Source organism: Ornithorhynchus anatinus, chromosome 1 (assembly GCF_004115215.2).
Source record: "Ornithorhynchus anatinus isolate Pmale09 chromosome 1, mOrnAna1.pri.v4, whole genome shotgun sequence".
NCBI classification, from domain to species: domain Eukaryota; kingdom Metazoa; phylum Chordata; class Mammalia; order Monotremata; family Ornithorhynchidae; genus Ornithorhynchus; species Ornithorhynchus anatinus.
In genome coordinates, this window is record NC_041728.1 from 159848065 (window position 1) to 159870425 (window position 22361).

The window sequence follows — 22361 nt, forward strand, 5'->3', positions numbered from 1 at the left end:
CATCATTAATAAAATAGAGCAATAAATACAAATATGTACAAGTGCTGTGGCGAGGGGAAGGGGGCAGAGGTGAGGGAAAGGGAGTAGAGCAGAGGGAGGGAGTAGGGGCGATGGGGAGGGGAGGAATAAAGGTCAAATCCTCCAACTTGTCAAAGAACACATCATGGGCATGACTTCAGAAGACAAAACTTCATTAAATTCATTAAAATCTGAACTATTTAAATTTGTAAATCATGAAAATTGTGGTTATCACAATAGTTTGACAGATCATAGTTAAACTAAAGTGAGCAGGAGGCTAATTTGACAAAAAAGGAGAGAAGGATTTGACTCTCAAACTCACAACTCATTTTGCTTGTCACTCTCTTAATGTGGAACTTTCTTTCCCATCACATTTCTTCCAAGCCATATTCCTCCTCCATACCCCTCTTCATTTTTAATACCTCGGTATGAAACCACCTAGTTTAGGAGGGATTTGGCCTCACCTCTCTGACACTTCTTAGAAACTGGTCTTGACTGTGGGTTTCATATTGTGCTATGTGCTTGGAAGAGGACAAAATAAATCGATTATATGTTTCGGGCCTTCCAGAGGCTTACAATCTAATGCTTTGTGACAGTGGGAAATCACATTTAAGGGATGATGATGATGATGATGATGATGGTATTTGTTAAGTGCTTACTATGTGCCAAGCACTGTTCTAAGCGATAACGTAGATACAAGGTAAGCAGGTTGTCCCATGTGGGGCTCACAGTCTTAATATCCATTTTACAGATGAGGTAACTGAGGCACAGAGAAGTGAAGCGACTTGCCCAAAGTCACACAGCTGACAACTGATGGAGTCGGAAATAGAACCCACGACCTCTGATTCCCAAGCCTGTGCTCTTTCCACCAAGACATGCTGCTGCTGGTCTTCCAAGTCACTAGGTAGTGCATTTTTCTACCAGGAAACCTGGACCAGATGTGTTTGATCAGCAAGGCTGGCATAAAGCTTCTTCTCAACTGAGAAGCAGTATGTCCTAGTGGAAAAAGAAATGAGCCTGGCAGTCAGAGAACTTGGGTTCCAATGCTGAGTCTGCTACGTGACCTTGGGCAGGTCACTTAACTTCTCTGGGCCTCAGTTTACTTATCTGTAAATGGGCATTAAATAGTTGTTCTCCCTCCTACTTAGACTATGAGCCCTATGTGGAAAATGGGTCTTTCTCACCTACAGCACTTAGTTTAGTGTTTTACACATGGTAAATGCTCAATAAATGTAATTGAATGAATAATGAGTAATCATGTTGTATCTGTCCCACTATTTAGTACAGGGATTGGTATATAAGAAGCACTTAACACTCACCTCCTCCAAGAGGCCTTCCCAGACTGAGCTCCCCTTTTCCCTCTACTCCCTCTACCGTCCACCCTTCACCTCTCCGCAGCTTAACCCTCTTTTCCCCCCGTTTCCCTCTGCTCCTCCCCCTCTACCTTCCCATCCCCTCAGCACTGTACTCGTCTGCTCAACTGTATATATTTTCATTATCCTATTTATTTTGTTAACGAAATGTACATCACCTTGATTCTATTTAGTTGCCATTGTTTTTATGAGATGTTCTTCCCCTTGACTCTATTTATTGCCATTGTTCTTGTCTGTCTCCCCCGATTAGACTGTAAGCCCGTCAAACGACAGGGACTGTCTCTATCTGTTGCTGACTTGTTCATTCCAAGCGCTTAGTACAGTGCTCTGCATATAGTAAGCACTCAATAAATACTATTGAATGAGTGAATGAATTATGATCCCAGTAATGTCTTGCCACCCTTTCAACACAGACACAGGTACTTCCACTTTGGGTATCTGGCCCTCAGACTCAAAATCAATCGGTCAGTGATATTTATTGAGCACTGGGACAACCAACTACAGATAAACGAGGAGAGGTGAAACAAACAAACAAAAAACCAACAACATAAAATTGAAGGCAAATGTAAGGAATAGAATTTTAAAAAAGTAGGTTACTGTAACTAGAGAAGACAAATTTCAAGCTCCTCAACGGTCAGTAGCCAACCATTAGGTTGGGCAGGATAATGTAATGCATCTCAGTATCTTGATCAATTTACACTAGATTTGCTGGGCTGCCAGGAGAGGAAAGGAATGAGAGTTGATTGGGTCTTCCTGCCTTATCCATTCCCCAGCATTTCCCTCTACCACTGGGGAAGAAGCCTCTCCAACCATTAGAGTTTAGAAAGGCCATGGTGGTTTAGACTCCACCCAGACTGAAGCGGAGAGGAATTCAAGGCTCTTCCATCCTCTTGACCGTAAGCTTGTTGTGGGCAGGGAACATGTATCCCAACTCTGTAGTAGCATACTCTTAGTAGAGTGCTCTGCACACAGTAAGTGCTCAATAAATATCATTCATGATAATGGCAGTAATGTGCTGCTGCCTTTCTTGTTGATGATAATACGTTTGCTTTTTTTACTTTAAGTTCCCTGTTGTAGTGGTGGTGATGTAGCGTTGTGATTTTTCGCAACTCTTTCCTATTTGGGCTAAATACCTTGAACCCACACAAGCACAGTAACAATAATAATATCACCATCCTTATCCTTAAATGTTTCACTAAACGTTTAGGATAGATCACTAAAGAGTAACTGGGGAATGTTCTTCCAGCTACCTGCATTTTGAGAAAATGGATATGCTGTTGGAAGAACCAGCATGTCCTAGTGGAAAGAGTACGGGTCTAGGTGTCTGGCACGCACTCCCCTTGAAAATTCATTTGCTCCCATGGTTTCAACTACTTTCTTTAAGCCAATGACTCCTAAATTTACCTATTCAGTCTGGATCTCTCTCCTTTTCTGGAATCTCAGATTTCCTCCTGTCTTCAGTACATCTCTACCCAGATGTCTGGCTGACACCTCAAACTAAGCATGTCCAAAACAGAAGTCCTTATCTTCCCAATGAAATTCTGTCCTCTCCATGTCATTCCTGTCACTGTAGGCAATATCACTATCCTCCCTATCTCACAAACCCATAACCATGACATTATATTGTACTTTCCAAATTTCTTAATGCAGGGCTCTGCAAATTGAATGTTCATTCATTCAATAGTATTTATTGAGCGCTTACAATGTGCAGAGCACTGTACTAAGCACTTGGAATGTACAATTCAGCAACAGAGACAATCCCTGTTGTGATTAATCAATATTATTATTGTATCATTGTTAATATCATTATTAATATTATCAAATTGCACCAGAGTGAACATCAAAAGACCTGAACTTTAGTCCTGGTTCTGCCACTTGCCTGCTTTATGACCTTATATAAGTCACTCAATTTTTATATACCTCAGTTTCCTCATCTCTAAAATGTTAAACTCATTGTGGACAGAGATTTGTCTGCTAATTCAGTTGCACTGTAGTCTCCCAAGCGCTTAGCCCAGTGATCTGCACATAGCAAACGTTCAGTTGATTGATTGCTGTGCACAGAGTAAGCGTTTGATAAATACGGTTGGTTGATTAAATGCCTGTTCTCCCTCCCCCTTAGACTGTAAACTCCATGTGGGTCAGGGAATGTGCCTGTAATGCTTATGTTGGACTAACTGTGGTCACAGTAAGGCCACATAGTAAGGACTTGACACATACAACAATTACCATCTTTATTGTGTGCATGTGCACAATATCAGTCAAGGATTGTACTACATTTTGATTTTTCCTTAAAGCTATACTCTTCAAAAATGCAACTCCTGCATTATAGACGTGCCCATGGTTTACATTTCAAACTTTATCTAGAGTTCTGATTCTAGAGACTTCAGTGATATTTAGATTTGTCATGTGCATCAAAATGTGTCCCATCCACACATTAAACTCTAGTTCTTAAATTGTATCAGTTCAAGATTATGAATTATGGGGCTCAGAATATTTTCTGTCTCTGCAAGTATACAGAATTGATAGATTGAAAAGATTAAAAGTTTTGTATAACATTTGAATAACCACTTTATCATCTACAACATTTTGGAACGCTATGGGCTGGTTGAGGATGCAGAGTCATTGAAATAAATGAAGGTGCCCCAGACTGTACATCAGGAGATTCACTTTCAAGTCTCTGCTCCTCCATCAGGCTAGTGTATCTCCTTGGGCGATTCACTTAGGCTCTGGGCCGTTCCTCAACGGATTGCCATTTTTTGCACTACAAAACATTAATCAGGTGATAGCCTTCAAAATGATCCATAAACAAGCAGTTTATATTGGCTCCTGATAGTGTAAATTAGGAAGCTGCGTGATCTTGGGACCAGGAGTGGCACCAGAGAAGAGGGAGGGGGCATCTTCTGTGACCTCACTCCTTTCCCCAGCGCCACTTGGTGTTCTCCAATTCATCAATCAATCATATTTATTGAACATCTACTGTGCTCAGATCACTGTACTAAGTGGTGAGAGAGTACAGTATATAGAGAAGCAACCTAACCTGGTGGATAGAGCACGGGCCTGCAAGTCAGATGGGCCTGGTTCTAATCCCGGCTCTTCCATTTGTCTGCTGTGTGACCTTGGGTGAGTCACTTCACTTGTCTGTGCTTCAGTTACCTCATCTGTAAAATAATAATAATAATGGTATTTGTTAAGCGCTTACTATGAGCGAAGCCCTGTTCTAACCACTGGGGTATACAAGGTGATCAGGTTGTCCCACGTTGGGGCTCACAGTCTTAATCTCCATTTTACAGATAAGGTTACTGAGGCCCAGAGAAGTTAAGTGACTTGCCCAAAGTCACACAGCTGACAAGTGGCAGAGCAGGGATTAGAACCCATGACCTCTGACTCCCAAGCCCGTGCTCTTTCCATTGAGCCACACTGCTTCTCGGGGGATGGGGATTACTGTGAACCCTATATGGGACAGAGACGGTATCCACCTGATTAACCTGTATCTATCCCAGCACTTAGAACAGTACCTGGCACATAGTAAGCGATTAACAAACACCATAAAAATATCACTAAAAATATACATGTGTATATGCATATACAGAGTTCATAGATGTATCCCTTCTCCTCCAGGAGACCATTACATTGCCCTATAGGAGGAGGAAGAGGAATCAAGAGAGGGAGGCAGAATAATAATAATAATATTAATCATGGTATTTGTTAAGCACTTACTATGTGCCAGGCACATACTAAGCACTGGGGTGGAGACAAGCGAATTGGGTTGGACACAGTCCCTGTAACTCAGGGGGGCTCACAGTCTCAATCTCCATTTTACAGATGAGATAACAGAGGCACACAGAAGTGAAATGACTTGCCCAAGTTCACACAGCAGACAAGTGGCAGAGCCAGGATTAGAATCCATGACCTTCTGACTCCCAGGCCCGTGCTCTAGCCACTACTCCATGCTGCACATTTGTAATCCAGTCAAACACATCTCATGCCAATCACACCCCCATCACCCCTCTGGGCCACAGCTTCATCTGTCAATGTGGATAAAATATATTTTGAGTCTTGAGTGGGACAGGGATTAGGTACAACCTTATAAACTTCCTCATACCCCCACACTTAGCGTATAGCAACCCTTTAGTATAGTAATAAAAATGATAACCATAACAATAATAATGATATCACCATCATTATCAGCATGACACATATCCTCAGGCAAAGACAAAGGCAATCACAACCCAGAGTTTTGCTATCAGAAAATGCTTTCATCATTAGAATAATTTGCATTAAACCCAAATACATTTTATAAAAAATTCACCTCTTTGACAGCATATTTTGCTATGCAATACTTTGCAAAGGTGTTCTTTGGGTTTTTCAAGCTATGTATTTCATAGTGAATAGCCACAGCTCCAGGGATCCAAAAGTCTGATTTTTTTAAAGAATGGATTAATTATGCCTGAGAAGAGAGTGAGTGTAAAGAAACATATGTGGAATTCAAAGACCTCCAACTTGTTATGCTAAATGAAACCCAATCTGAGAATAAGTGAGCAGGGAAAGCTGAATTATTTTCAAATAAAATCATACATAAATGTTTTCTCAGAACTTCCTTGCCTCCTGTCTGTGTTGGAACTTCAGGATACTCTTTCATGCTTAGAATGCACTTAGAATACTCTGTCAAATGCCTTCTGTGTTTCACAGTCTTTCTGATTTTCACCCTTCTGAGGACTTGTTCTCCTTTTATCATCTCATTCTGCAGTTCTCAATGAAAAATGCAGCATGTCTCAGTCTGCCTTCATTGCTAGCTTTTATGGAATTGGTGAAAACAAACCCCTACTCTCCAGGACCTAGATAGCTTACTCTTTTCATCATCACCCTGTCATTCTGTGTTAGCCAAAGGAACTACTTACATTACCATACAAGGTTATTCTTTGTTCTCAGGCAATCAGTTCAGATACACGGCAAAGATCTTCTCCCCATGTTTATGCGCTGTAGCTGCTACTATTAAATTATGGGTCAGCATTACTGATCTGACTTCTGTGGCAGTGAATGAATGCCAAGGAGATGCCCAGACATGTCTCTCTGAGAGGTCAATTAGAATTTTCCAGTTAGATTAGTTAATAAAATGCTCTATAAATAATGATGTTTCCAATACTCATGTGGGAGAATAAGGGGATTTTCAGTTTGCTGGGGAAACCACCTGAAATGTTATCTGTCAGCTGATCTAATTATAGTCCTAAGAGTAATTAATTAGCTTGGATGGTCAGATGAGGTCTTTTACAATTTAAAAAAGTACCCACAACTCATATTGTTTGAATGTAGTACATCCTATGCTCTCCTATAGCTTCATTTTAGTAGAAATAGTAAAATAATTTCTTAAGTGCTCACTATGTGCAGAGTATGCCAGACATGGATGTGATTGACAGATATAGTAAACGGTTATGAAGCTAATTTCCAACACATGTTTAAACAATGGTATATAAAAAGGGCTTGAAAAATATATTTTTAAACTTATTTTGGCTTTACAAAATAAAACTTTTAAAAATGGTTATAGCCATTAGATTCTAAACCCCTTGAGAAGAGGAAAGTGGCATTGCCTAGTGGAAAGACCACAGGAGTACTCTTCATTCATTCATTCAATCAATTCAACCATATTTACTGAGCACTGACTCTGTGCAGAGCATTGTACTAAGCACTTGGAAAGTAAATACAGTAATAAAGAGAGACAATTCCTACCCACAATGGGCTCACAGTGTAGAGATGGGGGAGACAGACATCACTGCAAGTAAACAAGCACCAATATAAATGAATAGAATTATAGATATAAACATATATACATAAGTGCTGTGGGGCAGAGAGAGGCGGGGAGAGCAAAGGAGGCGAGTCAGGGTAATGTGAAAAAGAGTGGGAGCACAGGAAAAGTGAGGCTTAGTCTGGGAAGGCCTCCTGAACGAGGTCACCCTTCAGTAGGGCTTTGAAGGGTGGGGAGAGTCATTATCTGGCGGATTTGAGGAGGGAGGGCATTCCAGGATACAAGATAGGAGACCTGAGTTTATAATGTTGGTATTTGTTAAGCGCTTACTATGTGCCAAGCACTGTTCTAAGCGCTGGGGTAGACACAGGGGAATCAGGTTGTCCCACGTGGGGCTCACAGTCTTCATCCCCATTTTACAGATGAGGTAACTGAGGCACCGAGAAGTGAAGTGACTTGCCCACAGTCACACAGCTGGCAAGTGGCTGAGCCGGGATTCGAACCCATGACCTCTGACTCCAAAGCCCGTGCTCTTTCCACTGAGCCACGCTGCTTCTCTATCCCAGATCCACCACTTGCCCTTGGGCAAGTTACAACTTCTCTGTGCTTCAGTTTCCTCATCTGAAAAATGAGAGTTTAAATACTTCCCGTTCTCCTCCCTGCTTGGATTGTGAGTCCAGCCGGGATGGGGACAATGTTTTCTGATTATCCTGTATCCACTACAGTATTTGGAATACTGCTTTAAAAATACAGAACTTGTTAACGAACATTTATCTTCCTACACTTTTAGTTTGCCAAGTGTTTAGAACAGTTCCTAGCACTCAATAGGCACTCAATAAACTACATTAACTAGCCTTTAACAGCAATTTACTGCTGTGCACAAATGAGCAAAATCTACATAGTATGATCATGGCTTTTGAGAGAAATTACTGAAAGTACTTTCCAGATCCTGAAGTGTGGACAGTGTGAAAAGGGAATCATGGCACACCAATCCCACACCACAAGGATGAGGGGAAATCTACTGAAAATCACACTTGCAGGTTCAAAATAAATTCAAGTAAACATTTATTCACACAACAGTTAGTAAGCATATGGATTTTTTTTACCACAGCAAGTTTGAAACACAGAAAATATCACTGGGTTCAAGGCAGATCTGGGTAAATCCTTGGTTGAGAGAATTCAAATGAATTACCAAGAGAAAGGTAGGGATCCAACAGGAAAAAATTAAGAGATGTTAGACGATGCATTTCTACACATTAAAATTGATGGGAAGAAAACAGTTCTAGTGAGGGGCCTTCACTTACCCTGTTGCCAGGGTCAAAGGCAGCACAGTAGTCTGGAGAGCTGGAGAGGCTTTTGGTCTGATTCAGTGATGGCCTTACATATTCTTACATTCAGAAAAGTTTAAATAGCCACAGAACTACTACTGAAATTCTACTGACGATCTTCTGTTTTCTTCCTCAAATCATTTAGAGTTGAAACGACTTAGAAAGAAGGAAGAAAAATTAAATCTTCAAATCAAAAATCCGGAAGAAGCCTCAATACATTACCCAGTATAGGCCCTGTCTCCAGGTTGGTGAAAAGATGACATTAAAAGTATAAGGTTGTCGACTCTTTAAATTTCTGAGGATGGATGACCCAGTTAATAGAGCACGATCTTGGGAGTCAGAAGGACCTGGGTTTTATCCCCAAGTCCACTATTTGTCTTCTGTGTGATCTTGGGCAAGACACTTCACTTCTCTGGGCCTCAGTTACCTTATTTGTAAAATGGGCGTTAAGACTGTGATCAGGGTGGATCAGGATCCTGCAAGGGTTTTTCACAGGGATTCACAAAGAAGCAGAAGAAAAGGGGATGGGAAAACTCTCCTAATTACTCCCTAGGTGGGTCCAGGGTCAAGCCATCCCCCATTTATGTCTCCCCTGGGACCACCCCATTTACCCCCAATTTCTCAGGTGAAAGAAACCTGGGTCCTGACTGAACTCCTCCCCTACATCTCCCACCCAAGGGAGAAAGCCACAGTTTGTCACAGGTATTTGTGAAGAAGCAGGAGAAAAGTTGCCAGGGGCTGGAGACTATCTCTGGCTTTCCTGCCTGCTTGTTCGTAGTTTATTATCAGACTCCTAAAGGTATTGCAACTCTGCCAGGCTTGCAAAAGAAGAAATCTGCCTCACTCCCCTTCCAACCCAAACTCCAATGATCCCATCCAGACTGCTCTTCCCCTGCCTCCCACAGTGTCTGATTTCCCTTTTCCCAGAGTTTTTTGCCTCTGCTATGGGAAGAGCCTGGGACTGGTAGTCAGGAAATGGAAAGCAGAGTATCTGCTGTCCAAACAAGCAAGATACAGGGGGTGCTGAGTGCCTACTTATCCACCCTCTTGAGGGATTTAAATAGGCAGATTTGCCCACCAATCAGATTCTGCCTGGGGGAACCATCTGAAGTGGAAGAGGCTAGTAAAGTAATGTTTTAATTGGAAGAGTCCAAAAACCAAAGGCTCCCCAGTAGTCATTTTCTTGTTGAGGGAGTTGTATCTCCAAACCTCCAAACCTGCTGAGAACCCCCTAGTGGCATCTTAAATTCATCATGGCTAGAACTGAACTTTTCATTGTGTCTCCTAAGCCCACCTCTCCTGATTTTGTAACTTATCTGCAGTACCCATCAATCAGTTGCATTTCATTCATTCATCCAATTGTATTTATTGAGCGCTTTTGGTTTGCAAAGCACTCTACTAAGCGCTAGGAAGAGTACAATATAACAGAGTTGGTAATCATGTTCCCTTCCCAAATGAGGTTATAATCTAGAGGTACAGGAAGACATTAATATAAACAAATACTTTATGGATAAGTACATAAGCGTGGGCAGTTTGGAAAGTAACAAGCTTGTTATTTTAACTTCTCACTATATTTTAGCCAATCGTATTTATTGAGCACTTACTGTGTACAGACCACTGTACTAAGCACTTGGGAGAGGACAATATAACAGACATAGTCCCTGCCCACAAGTTTACAGTCTAAAGGGGGAGACAGATATTAATATTAATAAATAAAATGACATATATCAACATAAGTATTGTTGAGCTGAGAGGAGGGCATGAATAAAGGCAGCAAATGAAGGAGATGCAGAGGGATTGGGAGAAGAGGAAAGAAGGGCTTGTCTCCTTTGGGGAAGGAAAGTCCTCATTTGGGAAGCCTTCAGCGAGATGCTAAATCCTGCTAATTCCCTTTCCCTTATATATTTCATACCTGCCCCTTCCTATCCACTGAAATGATCACCATCCTGGTACAAGCTCTTGTCTTCTGACTAGAGTAATGCACTGGTATTACAATATTCACTCTTCCTAAGCAAACCTTTTCTACATTTCCTCATTCTTCTCATCTCTGGGCCCTTGCCTGCTCTTCCTTCTACCTGGATTTTCCACCACCACAATATCTAAATATCATCTCCTCCAGAGAGTGTTCCCCAGTTGATTTCCCTGTCCCCAGATTAAATAATCCCATAGTCTGCCTCAGAACATATTTGCAGCCATTTGTGGTATTTGTGTACATACAATTTACATTTCTATTTATTTACTCATCCATCTTCCCCTACTCCATTTACTTCCTAGCTGTAAACAATGTGTGTCTACCTTTCTCCCACACTGAACTGTAAACTCCTCCAGGGCAGGGATCGTGTCTTTTTACTTCCACTGTACTATCCTGAATGCTCAGTACAGGGCTGGGCACAGTAGGCATGTTAACTTTCTGCCTATACTCCAGACTGGAGAAGAGTAAAGGAACAGGTTTGGTAGGAAGTGAGTAGGAAAGTGTGAAATTCAGTCTATCTATGTGAAAATATTCAGAAACCAGATGTGCTCTCTGATGGTTCTGTTGTTCCTCACTGTGGGTTTAAGTGGTCTTTAACAGACTGTAGGTCAGGGTTCTTCTCCAAGTGGGGATACAGGTCCATGAGTCATAACTCATTTTTCAAGAACCCCTGAATTAAGGCATAATGTTTCAGCCAAAGTGCAAATGGTCAATATGGACACACATGAAAATAAAAAATATCATATATATAAACACATTTTCCTCCTCGTTCTAGACAGAGCTTCGGTTGGAAAAAAAAAATGTGTGTGGGAGTAATCAGGGAAGAAGACTATTATGATGTTGCTCACAAGGCTATTGTCCTTTCGACAGGAGAATGAGTAGGACCGGAAAATGAAGTTTGTTTTGCTCCCCAAACCTACGCACTGACCCCTCACATGTAAGGGGTCCCTTTAGTGCTTTTCAATTCTGACTACGCTGCTGAAAACAGGCCCATTAAAATGCTCATAAGGCTCCCTGGACATTAACCAATTCCCAGAAAGAAACAGATGAGTCATGTGTAAATGAAGAAGAAACAGAAAGATTAAGGTTCCCGGGGAAGTAGACAACCGGTTTAAAGTATAACGAGAATAAGGGCTTAGTCCTTTTTTCTTCCCTGAGGTCTGTGTATGTTAAACATATTTTGACGTTTCCCTGAACTCAAGAAGTCTGCAGATATTCTGTTCCCTATATTAGAGGCAAATGGCTATTGACTAATTGTCAGCATTTTACTCATTTGACATTATTAATGTTACTAAACTGTGCATATCTGGAAACACAAAGAATAAATTATTACTTGGCCATAGGTGGAAAATACAGATATAAAAGGCATGTTATCGTGGATATGGAAGTCTAATTATAAATTTGTTTTATCTTTTAGATAAAAGTGTCACAAGAAGTGTGAAAAAGCTATTAGTAGAAATGTATCAAACAATTTTTAATTGTTTTTCCTTTTTAAAATTTGGTAAGATAGTAAAATAATTACTTTCTATTCAAATTATGAATTCTGTGAAAAGGAAGTCAAGTTCAACAAAAGATTTATACATTTCATTAATCTCTGACATTTTTCAAAATTGAATCTGGAGTTGAGTTCATGCATGAAATTCCAAAAAAAAATTGTCAAAATGACATTTTCTACTGGTATATATCAGATAATCCTACTTATCAGTGTTAACTCTAGGGGAGGACAATAGAATATTTTTATTCCTCTCCCTCCTCTAGCTCATCTCCCCTCCTCCACTTTCTCTCCTCTCCTTCTTCGTGGAATCAGGGAAAGGGTTCGGTGGTGAGATAGGCCAGATCGAGGTACATTGATAGGTTGGCAATAGAGGAGTGAAGTGAGTAGGCTGGGTTGTAGTAGGAAATCAGTGAGGTTAGTTAGGAGGTTAGTTAGGAGGGGACAAGGTGATTAAGTGCTTTAAAGCCAATGGTAAGGAGTTCCTGTTTTGATATGGAGATGGATGGTCAACTGTGGTGAGCCCACAACCAGATGCCTTTTTAGTGACTGTTTGTGATCCCGTGAACAACAACAAGGAAGAGACTGGCGAGGCACTGAGGCACTCTATTTGAGGCGGGTGATTGCGGGCCTGTGAGGGTAGAACATGGAGGGAGGCATGGCTTTCTCTCCCTGTTCTACACCATAATGGGCCTGGACCCATCAATTACTTCTATGTAGAGCCCCAGCTGTGGCGCCTAAGGCAGATAAAAGGTGGTTGCTTTGCATTGCGAGGGGGCACCTGGAAGGTAGCATGGAAGTAAGCAGAAGGGGCAGAAGCATACAGAGAAGCAAGAAGGAAGCATACTGAGACCAGAAGAAGCAGCAGGAGAGGAGCACTGGAAAGCAGCACAAGGCAGTGGCACTTAGAAGCAGAAAGAAGAAGCCAAGGCAGAACAGGCTCCTTTGACCACAAACTGGTATTGGACCCTTGGTGGAGTGAGAGTATGTTTATGTGTCATTCCTTGCACACTGGTAAAACAAAGTAAAAACCTTGGTGATCAAAGAAGTGGTTTGAACTCTACTAGGTGTCACCAAGGCTCCCCAGGTCTAGGAAGGTCCTGGTTGGTACAAACTGGGGCTCGCGACACACAAGTGCTTTAAAGCCAATGATAAGGAGTTTCTGTTTTGATATGGACATGGACGGTCAACCACTGGAGGTTTTTGAGTTGGGAGATATGGACTGAACATATTTGGTAAAAGAGATTTGGACAGGAGAGTTAACCAAGGACTGCAGTAGGGGGAGACAGGAGGCAGTGAGTCCGGCAAGGAGGCTGATGCAGTAATCAAGGAGAGATAGGATAAGTGCTTCCTTTAACAAGGTAACAGTTTGGGTGAATGGGAAAGGAAAGATTTTAGATAAGTTTTGAAGGTTGAACTGACAAGATTTGGTGATGTATTGGATATGTGGGTTGAATGAGAGAGAAGATGAATCAAGAATAACGCCCAATTTATGAGCACATGAGATAGGGAGGATGGTGCTGTCTATAGTGGTATTTGCTTAATTGTGATATTTGTTAAGTGCTTACTCTGTGGGCCAGGCACTGTACTAAGCGCTGGGCTAGATACCAGGTAATTGGGTTGGACACAATCCCTGTACCACATTGGGCTCACAGTCTTATGGGAAAGACATGGTGAGGACAGGGTTTCCATGGGAATCTAAGGAGTTCTGCTTTGGATGTGTTAAGTTCAAAGTGGTGATGGGGCATCTAAGGAGAAGCATCCTGAAAGCAGGAGGAAATGCAAGACGGCATAGAAGGAGAGAGATCAGAGCTGGAGATGTGGATTTGGAATCATCCGCATAGAGATGGGGGTTGATACCATGGGAATGAGTTAGTTCTTTAAGGGAGTCAGCATAGATGGAGAACAGAAGGAGACCCAGAACTGAGCCTTGAGGGATTCCCACAGTTGGCAGGTGGGAGGCAGAGGAGGAGCCTGTACAAGAGTCTGAGAAGGAACAACAGGAGGAGACCAGGAGAGTACAGTGAAGCCAAGGTTGGGTAACGTTTCGAGGAGAAGGGGGTGGTCCACAATGTCAAAGAGAGCTGAGAGGTTGAGGAGGAGGCTGTTGGATTTGCCAAGAAGGAGATCATTGATAACCTTTGTAAGGACAGTTTCTGTGGAATGAAGTGGCCAGATTGGAGGGGGTCACAGAACGAACTGGAGCAGAGGAAATACAGCCAGCAGATATAGACAACATGCTCAAGGAGTTTGGAGAAGAGTGGTAGAAGGTATATGGGATGATAACTGAAGGAAGCTATGGGGTCAAGGAAGGATTTTTAAGATATGGGATACATGTGCATGTTTAAAAATAGTGGGAAAGAAACCAGTGAAAAGTGAACAGTTGAAGATGGTGGTCAGGAAGGGAATAAAGGAGGGGGTGAGTGTTACAATAAGATGCAAGGGATGGGGTCACAGGTGCAGGGGGAAAAGGCTAGATTTTGAGAGGAGGTGGGACATCTTTTAAGATACTGCTGGGAATGATAGGAGAGATGAAGGGGCAGGAGGAGGGAAGGGCTGGAGAGAAGCAGGAGAGATTTTTAGGGAGATCACACCTGATGGTTTCAATTTTATCAGTGAAGTATGTGGCTAGGACATTAGAGGCCAAATGGGGGTGAGGGGTGGGAGGGCAGGGGTTTTGAAGAGGTAATTAAATTTCTGAAGCAGCAGGTGAGGGCAATGGACACTGGAATAATTAAGGATGGACAAATAATATTGCCAGCAGAGGCGAGGGCAGAATTTAAAGCAGTCAACAATGAAGTTTAGATGGACAGAGTCAGCCTGATATCTGGATTTTCACCAGCAGCATTCTGCAGCTCATGCACAGAAGTAAATGAAGTGTACTGTGGAGGTGATTTGGGCTGTTTGTTAGTTATATTGTGGCTAGTGTCTCCCTTCAGCTGCCAACCCTGAGAGAGGTATTCTTTTCACCTAATCTCCTTCTATCTATGGAGCATTGTAACCTTTGCCTTTCATTGTCCCTGGACTAGGTTCTTGTCTTTCTATATAGGTCCATCTGTCTCTGTCTGTCTCTCTCTCACTTTCCCTCTGTCTGTCCAGTAAGGAGAATCTGTTTTTAGGATTCCCCTGCAGACTGTAAGCTCACTGTGAGGAGGGAACATATCTACTAACTCATTTAAATTGTACTCTCCCAAGTGCTTAGTAGAGTGCTCTGGATATAGTAAACACTCAATAAATGTGATTAATTGATAGGACAATCAATGGAGAGGAGAGGATTAATATGCTACAGTTGCCATTTAAAAATATATAAGCAGAACTTTTAAAATGGAAAAAGGGGAAACATTACAGGTAGGGAGATCAGGAAGGAGGATATCAGAGTAGACCAGAAAGGCAGCATGGCCTAGAAGAAGGAGGAGCATGGGACTGGGAATCAGACAGTAGTAGTAGAATTTGCTGAGCACCCAATTGATAGTGTTCACTGTGCTGACTGCTTGAGGAGTGCAGATTAACTGACACAAACACTACCCCTTTAGAGCCTATTAACAACAAGAGAGATCAAAGAGTTTCATCAGACAAATATACATGACTGTGAAAGAGGGTGTAAATTCAGATGTGTTGTGTTGGTGTAAAGGATGATAGGAGAAGCAGCGTGGCTCAGTAGAAAGAGCACGGGCTTTGGAGTCAGGGCTTATGAGTTCGAATCCCAGCTCTGCCACTTGTCGGCTGGGTGACTGTGGGCAAATCACTTAACTTCTCTGTGCCTCAGTTCCCTCATCTATAAAATGGGGATTGACTGTGAGCCCCATGTGGGACAACCTGATTCCCCTATGTCTACCCCAGCGCTTAGAACAGTGCTCGGCACATAGTAAGCGCTTAACAAATACCAACAGTATTATTATTATTATTAGCTTGAAGCAAAATTGAAAAGGGAGAGCTTATTGGAGGAGGTGGGATTTTAAGAGGATTTAAGGATGAGGAGAGATTGAGCCCCATGTTGGGCAGGGACCCTATTTGCTTGTTTCTACCCCAGGGCTTAGTATAGTGCCTGGCACATAGTAAGCACTCAACAAATACTATAATTATTTTCATTACTATTATTTTGTAGGGAGGGAGTTCCTTCCTGGAAAAACAAAGTGAAAGTTAAGAGAACCATATTTTAATCCACTTCTGCTACTGACCTGCTATGTAACCTCTGACAACTTCTCTTTGCCTCAGTTTTCTCATATGTAAAATGGGGGTTAAAAACTTGAGTCTCCCTCCTTCTTAAACTGTGCCAGGGACTGTGAGTGACCTGATTATTTTGTATTTGCCCCTGTGCTTAGCAGATGCAAAGTAAAGTTAATAAATAACATCATTATTATCTGAGGTGAATGAGAATGGTTATCAAGATGATAGTTGCTAGGATGCAGATCAGACATAAAGCTGTGACATTTTGAAGGAAGAACTGGCAGAGTATAAAGAAAGACTGAACTTGGAAGGAAGTAAAAAAAGAAATATTCAGTGATGATACCAAATAATTAAAAAACTACAAAAACATTTAGGCACATGTCTCACATAACCTATTACTATTACTTTTCTTTGGGCAGGGAACAGGTCAACCAACTCTGTTGTATTGTACTCTCCAAAATGCTTAGTACAGTGCTCTGTACGAGTAAGCACTTAATCAATACCCTTGTTGATTGATCAATTTGTAATTTATTTTGGTGTCTGCCCCTTGTTAGATTGTAAATTCCTTAGTGGGCAGGGATCATAATAATCTATTATCTTCTCCCAAGTTGTTAATAGCTATTAGCAGTTAGAAGCAGCATGGTGTAGTGGATGGGCCTGGCAGTCAGAAAGTCATGGGTTCTAATCCCAGCTCTGCCATTTATCTGCTATGTGGACTTAGGCACATCAATTCATTTCTTCATGCCTGTTACCTCATCTGTAAAATGAAGAATGAGACTCCGAGCCCCATGTGAGACAGGGACTGTGTCCAACCTGATTTGTTTGTTTCCACCCCAGTACTTAATACAGCACTTGACACATAGTAAGTGCTTAACAAATACCACAATTATTATCATTATTATCCCTCTAAACTGTGAACTCCTTTTGGGCAGGAAGTGTCACTCTTTATTGCTAAGTGTTTAGTACTGTGGTCCACACACAGCAAGTGCTTAATAAATATGACCGACTGAATGAATAGTACAGTGGTATGCACAGAGTAAGGCAATAAATAGGAGTAATTGATTGATTGACAGCGTTGGGGATGTTAGGTTGTGAAGATGGTATAAAGATTTCCATTTCATTTACATTGTTAAGATGTCAGCATGTCACCCAAAAGTTGAGATTCCAAAGTCATGAAAAAAAAATCCCAGACTGTAGAGTTGGGTGAGCAGGCAGGACTGGAGATGTAGGCTTGGGCATCAGCAGAGTAGAGAAAAAAGTTGAAATCATATGAGTGGATGATCTCTCCCAAAGACTGTACATAAAGTGAAAAAAGTAGAAGACAGCCTAGACATTAAGCTCCTTGAGAGCAAGGATTCTCTCTATCAACTCTATTGTTCTCTCCCAAGTGCTTAGTACAGACCCCTGCCCACAGTAACAACTCAGTAAATACCACTGATCCATTGACGGGGGAAAGATTGCCCAAAAAGGACTATGGGAAAAAACCTATTCCCTTTCACTTCTGCATTGCCCATGCACTTGGATTTGTGCGGTTTATTCATCTTCAGCCCCACAACTCTTATGTACTTATCCTTAGTTCATTTTAATAGCTGTCTTTCCTTCTAGGATGTTAAGCTCCTTGTGGGTAGGCAACATGTCTACATGTTACATTGCTAACATTGTACTCTTTCAAGTTCTTAGTACAATCCTTTGCACACACAAGTGCTCAATAATATGATTGATTGTGAGCTAGTACTAAAACCAGAAGAATTCTGAACCTGTAAAATCAATTCCTTCAATCATCAGAGCTCTTCTCTTGAGCTCTCGTTTGTCTTTCTGAAATTCTCTTCTGAATTGATTAACCAATTGCTTTGTCTTCCAGGAGGTTGTCTGTCTAATTTGCCTCCACTTTCAAAATTAAGAGAAAAGGACACCTTTGGTGGTTAACCAGGTATCTCTAAAAAAACCTGCAACTGAAATGTATAATTTGGATATAGATTTGGTAGCCAGATTAATTTTACTTATCTTAATAGTATACAAATGTCATTGACACCTGAAGTATACAGTTGCCTTTTTATGAAACAGCTGTTGCTGGGGTTAAAATGCTGCATAATACTTTAGAATTAATGAAAGCAGATTGTCATCTTAAGGGAGCACATAATGTTTCATCATGATCATTCAATAAATTCAGCTACATTAAAAAAAACACTATAATTTATGGGAAAATTGGCTGATCAATAATATCTACCTATCCATCCTCAGAATGAATTTATTCAAAATTAAGCATTTACTTTTTTTCTGAGCTCATTTGGAAGCCCAGACAAATGACAGACAAACGGATCTTACCCGGTTTTTGCAAAACTTGCCCAGTATCTCATAATGGATCTACTTAGAATTTCCTCTGCTTTCGTATAATTAACTCTTCTTTCCAATGGTAATCCAAATACAAACTCGATTTCATAGCCATGCATAACTCCCATCCATTCTGGCCAAGCCAGCTTTGAGGATCGATGATCAAAGTAGTAGAAAAAGACGTTGTTGCCGAAATCTGAGAAACTTTTGCTGAACTCCATCACAGGGCATATGATGTTGTAATCGCCAATGATGTCACCCATGGCGACCCGGTAATTGTCCGGTTTCTGATCATCCACCCAATCTGTGTAGTGGAAGAAAATGGACTCCATTCCAAGTTCACTAACTCCTGGGAAAGACAGTTTTAAACCTTCTTGAAATTCTTTCCTACTTATCATACTTTCATTGTCTTTGCTGAAACCAGGTGCCCCATAAACCAGAAATGCTGTCCCTTCATCTTTGTTCACACCCACTAGAATCTGTGTCTTCTTAAAATGTCTCCTCTGGATCAGTATGTCCGGCATCTCAGTGAGAAAATCACCATCCACTGTTGGAGAAAAGTACATTTTTAACAAAGAATCATATTCTACAACCGAGACTTCATTTTCAAGGATTTCCTGAGGGTGTTTATCCTGAAGACATTTGATTAGCTGAGTTTCGTTGTCGCTGGAGCAATGGAGAAGTTTGGCTAAAGTCAGTGTCCTGTTCTTAGCTTCGGAGGGAGGTACTGCAGCCCAAGGGGCATTAGATGATCCACTTTGTAGAATGGCTCTGGTGAAAAATGGATGACTTTTTGGAGAGAGAATATGGAAGTTGACTGAAGCTGCCCCAGCACTCTCTCCAAAGAGAGTTACACTTTTAGGGTTGCCACCAAAGGCTGCTATATTTTCCTGGACCCACTTAAGTGCTAACTGCTGATCAAACAATCCTAAATTCCCAGGGGCATCAGGATTTCCTGGTAAAGCCAAGAATCCCAGGGCACCTACTCTGTAGTTCATTGAAACTACAATGACTCTTTCAACCCGAGCCAAAAACTTGCCATCATACACATGTAAAGAGGATGTTCCAGACTGAAATCCACCCCCATAGATCCACACCATGACAGTAGCGTTTTTGGGTTTGGGGGAAGGAATCCACACGTTAAGGTACAAACAGTCTTCACTAAGATTCGTATTTGGATTCCACATTTCTGATCCAGGAAATCCAGGGAAACTTTGGTCTACATTCTGGTAGCAAGAGTTTGAATATTTTGTGGCATCCCAAGTATTGGACCATCTGTTTCGGGGTTGTGGTTTTTTGAATCGCAGTCTACCAATAGGTGGCTCTCCATAAGGAATTCCAAGAAATGCTTTTACGGTGCCACCGAGGACTGGCAAGGGCATTCCTCTGACTTTGCCTTTCTTTGTAGTAATGACAAAGTCCTCTTCCATGTACGACTTGCTGACCAACATACAGGACAGAAGAAACCAAGTAAGAAATTGGCAGGGCACACTAGTTCCAGTGCTCCACATTCTGATTTCTGAAATAGAATAAAGAAGGAAGTTTAGCAGCAAGCATTTAGTAGGATTGCTTCCTATTGTGAAGTCAAATTCTTAAACTGGGGTTAATTATTTATCCCAAATTCCCCAAAATGAAGAAACTTCCACCAACCTGAATGTCCAACCCTAGAGACCTCATTATGAACTGGAAATGGGAGCTAGCTCAATTGTCCAGTTTAACAGGAAAATAGTAAGACCCTCTTGCTTACATTTCTCCAGGAAGTAGGAGAGTTATATCATTCTGGTCAAGTAATGCAGGGAAATTTTGAGACTCCCCAAATGCCCTGACTATAACAAAGATTCCCATCTGGTGATTGAGTCAATGAAATTATGTAATGTGACAATAATAATAATAACAATACTTGTGATATTTAAGTGCTTAGTATGTGCCAAGCACTGAACTAAGGGCTGGGATAGATAAAACTTCTCTGTGCCTCATTTACCTCATCTGTAAAATGGGGATTAACTGTGAGCCTCACGTGGGACAACCTGATTACCCTGTATCAACCCCAGCGCTTAGAACAGTGCTCTGCATATAGTAAGCGCATAACAAATACCAACATTATTATGAAATATAATCAACTCCCACATGGGGTCATCTGAGTAGGAGGGAGGACAGATATTGAATCTCTATTTTGTACTTGAAGGAACTGAGGCATGGAGAAGTTTAGTCACTTTCCCAAGGTCACACAAATGGCATGTAGTGGAGCCAGGATTAGAAATCAGCTTCTCTGATTCCCAGGCCCATGCTCTTTCTACTAGGCCATGCTGCTTCTCAGTGAATCCCAAATCAGGACAAAGCTGCCTGTAGATAAAATTGTTTCTAAGCTTGTGATAAAGATGGAGTTGATTTATACAGATCTGATTCATTTAGAGATTCATGATTCCTGAATCAGAAATTGCCCTGATTTATTTAGATATTGTTCATTAAGAAAAAGCGCCTCTTCTAGGAATATTTAGTTTCATTTCTGTGATAGTTACAGTATTGGAAGATTGAAAGGAATCTAAAGTGTCCATACCCTGAGAAATGAAAACTAGCTAACATAATACAGTCCAAATTTAAGAACTGATAAATCCACAAGGAATATCTGATCCTAACAGTAGTTGAAGTATAAATGACCAAGATTCTAGATCTTGGTGGGTCTGAGTGCTGTGTTTCTGGATTGTTTTAGTCCCCACTGCCCTGAATGGTTTAACCTTGGCAGGCTACTAAACCACATATAGAGAAAGAAAAACTGTAAAGCCCACAATGTGGGCTTGTAGAAGTCTTACTGGGATTCAAAGGGAGGACTTTAAACAATCTGTTGGAACTGTGCAAAAGCCCTGCCCTAACACCATAAACACCACACCTTTTCCCTTTTGTCCCTGGGGCTGTGCAGCTTTTGGACTTTGGTGACCACTCTTCTTGAACTCTGAACCCTTGTGCCAGACTCCATTCCAACTCCTTCCTATAGTCTCCATTTTCCCCTCCAAAACTCCAGTGCAATGGACCCCCACAATGACTGCCTTGGCTTCTCTTCCCGACACCTGAAATTCTCAAAGTCAGGGACTAGGGTTGGACTGGAGCTGGATGAAAGAAGAGTAAGTGGTAATGAGGAGAAGGAAGGTTGGGCTCAGAGTCCCTTGACTTTGCAGCTCCTCAGGAGGCTTCGGGGGTTCCTAGAGTGGCAGCAGGAACAGTGAGTCCACTGAGTCAGAGATAATGGGAAAATATATATTAAAAGAACCAAAAGTAGTTTGAAAGTTTGGGGGAGTATGAAAATGGGGACAGAGCTTGGCAATCAGAGTGAGGGATGTGAAATAAAAAGGGCTAGAACGAGAAAGGATGGGCAAAGGAATACTTCCCTGGCAAATTCATAAAGCAGAGATTGATTGCATAATCACTTCAAGATGAAGTGATTTCTTCCCCGTTGATGTGCAACTCCATCAAAGGACCCTTTAGTCTTTTCGTTCCCCTTTTCTGCCTTTCCCAAATGTCCCTGACCAACTTGGCCTATTGGATCTGCTACTTGGAGGTCCCAATACCTTTTTCCTTTGACTTTGGGAAAATACAGTCATTTTAGGGTAAAGGGGATAGGCTTTTAAGTAGTATATTATTTCAACTATAGTCCCAATTAACATGGCCAGAAGAAGGAAGCAACTACATACTCTGACCAATTTGATCAGTAAAGAATGTTCAGGAGATGATTTCTTACAGACTGGTGGAACAGATCTTCATTAAAAGCATAAAGCAAACTTCGTTATACTAAGAAAAAATTACTCAGAGCACAGTAATTCATTTTAAAAAAATCACCTTTTTCTACATATCACCCCCACCACAAACAATTATCAGGGACATAGAGATTCATAAAAACATTTCCAGTTAACACTTACAATGCTGATTTTTATTCTGAAAAAGAGAT

At 41.4% G+C, this 22361-nt stretch overlaps 1 protein-coding gene across 2 annotated transcripts in view; it reads right to left on the reverse strand.

The window, feature by feature from the left end:
- The window catches only part of BCHE (butyrylcholinesterase), a 100640-nt gene that overhangs the window by 72460 nt on the left and 5819 nt on the right, over positions 1 to 22361 (reverse strand). For both annotated transcript variants that reach the window (XM_001505791.5, XM_029070526.2), the window contains exon 2: positions 18416 to 19940. In XM_001505791.5, coding sequence (XP_001505841.2) covers positions 18416 to 19932 — 1517 coding nt within the window. In that variant the 5' untranslated portion in view covers positions 19933 to 19940. The remainder of the gene's footprint in view (positions 1 to 18415; positions 19941 to 22361) is intronic.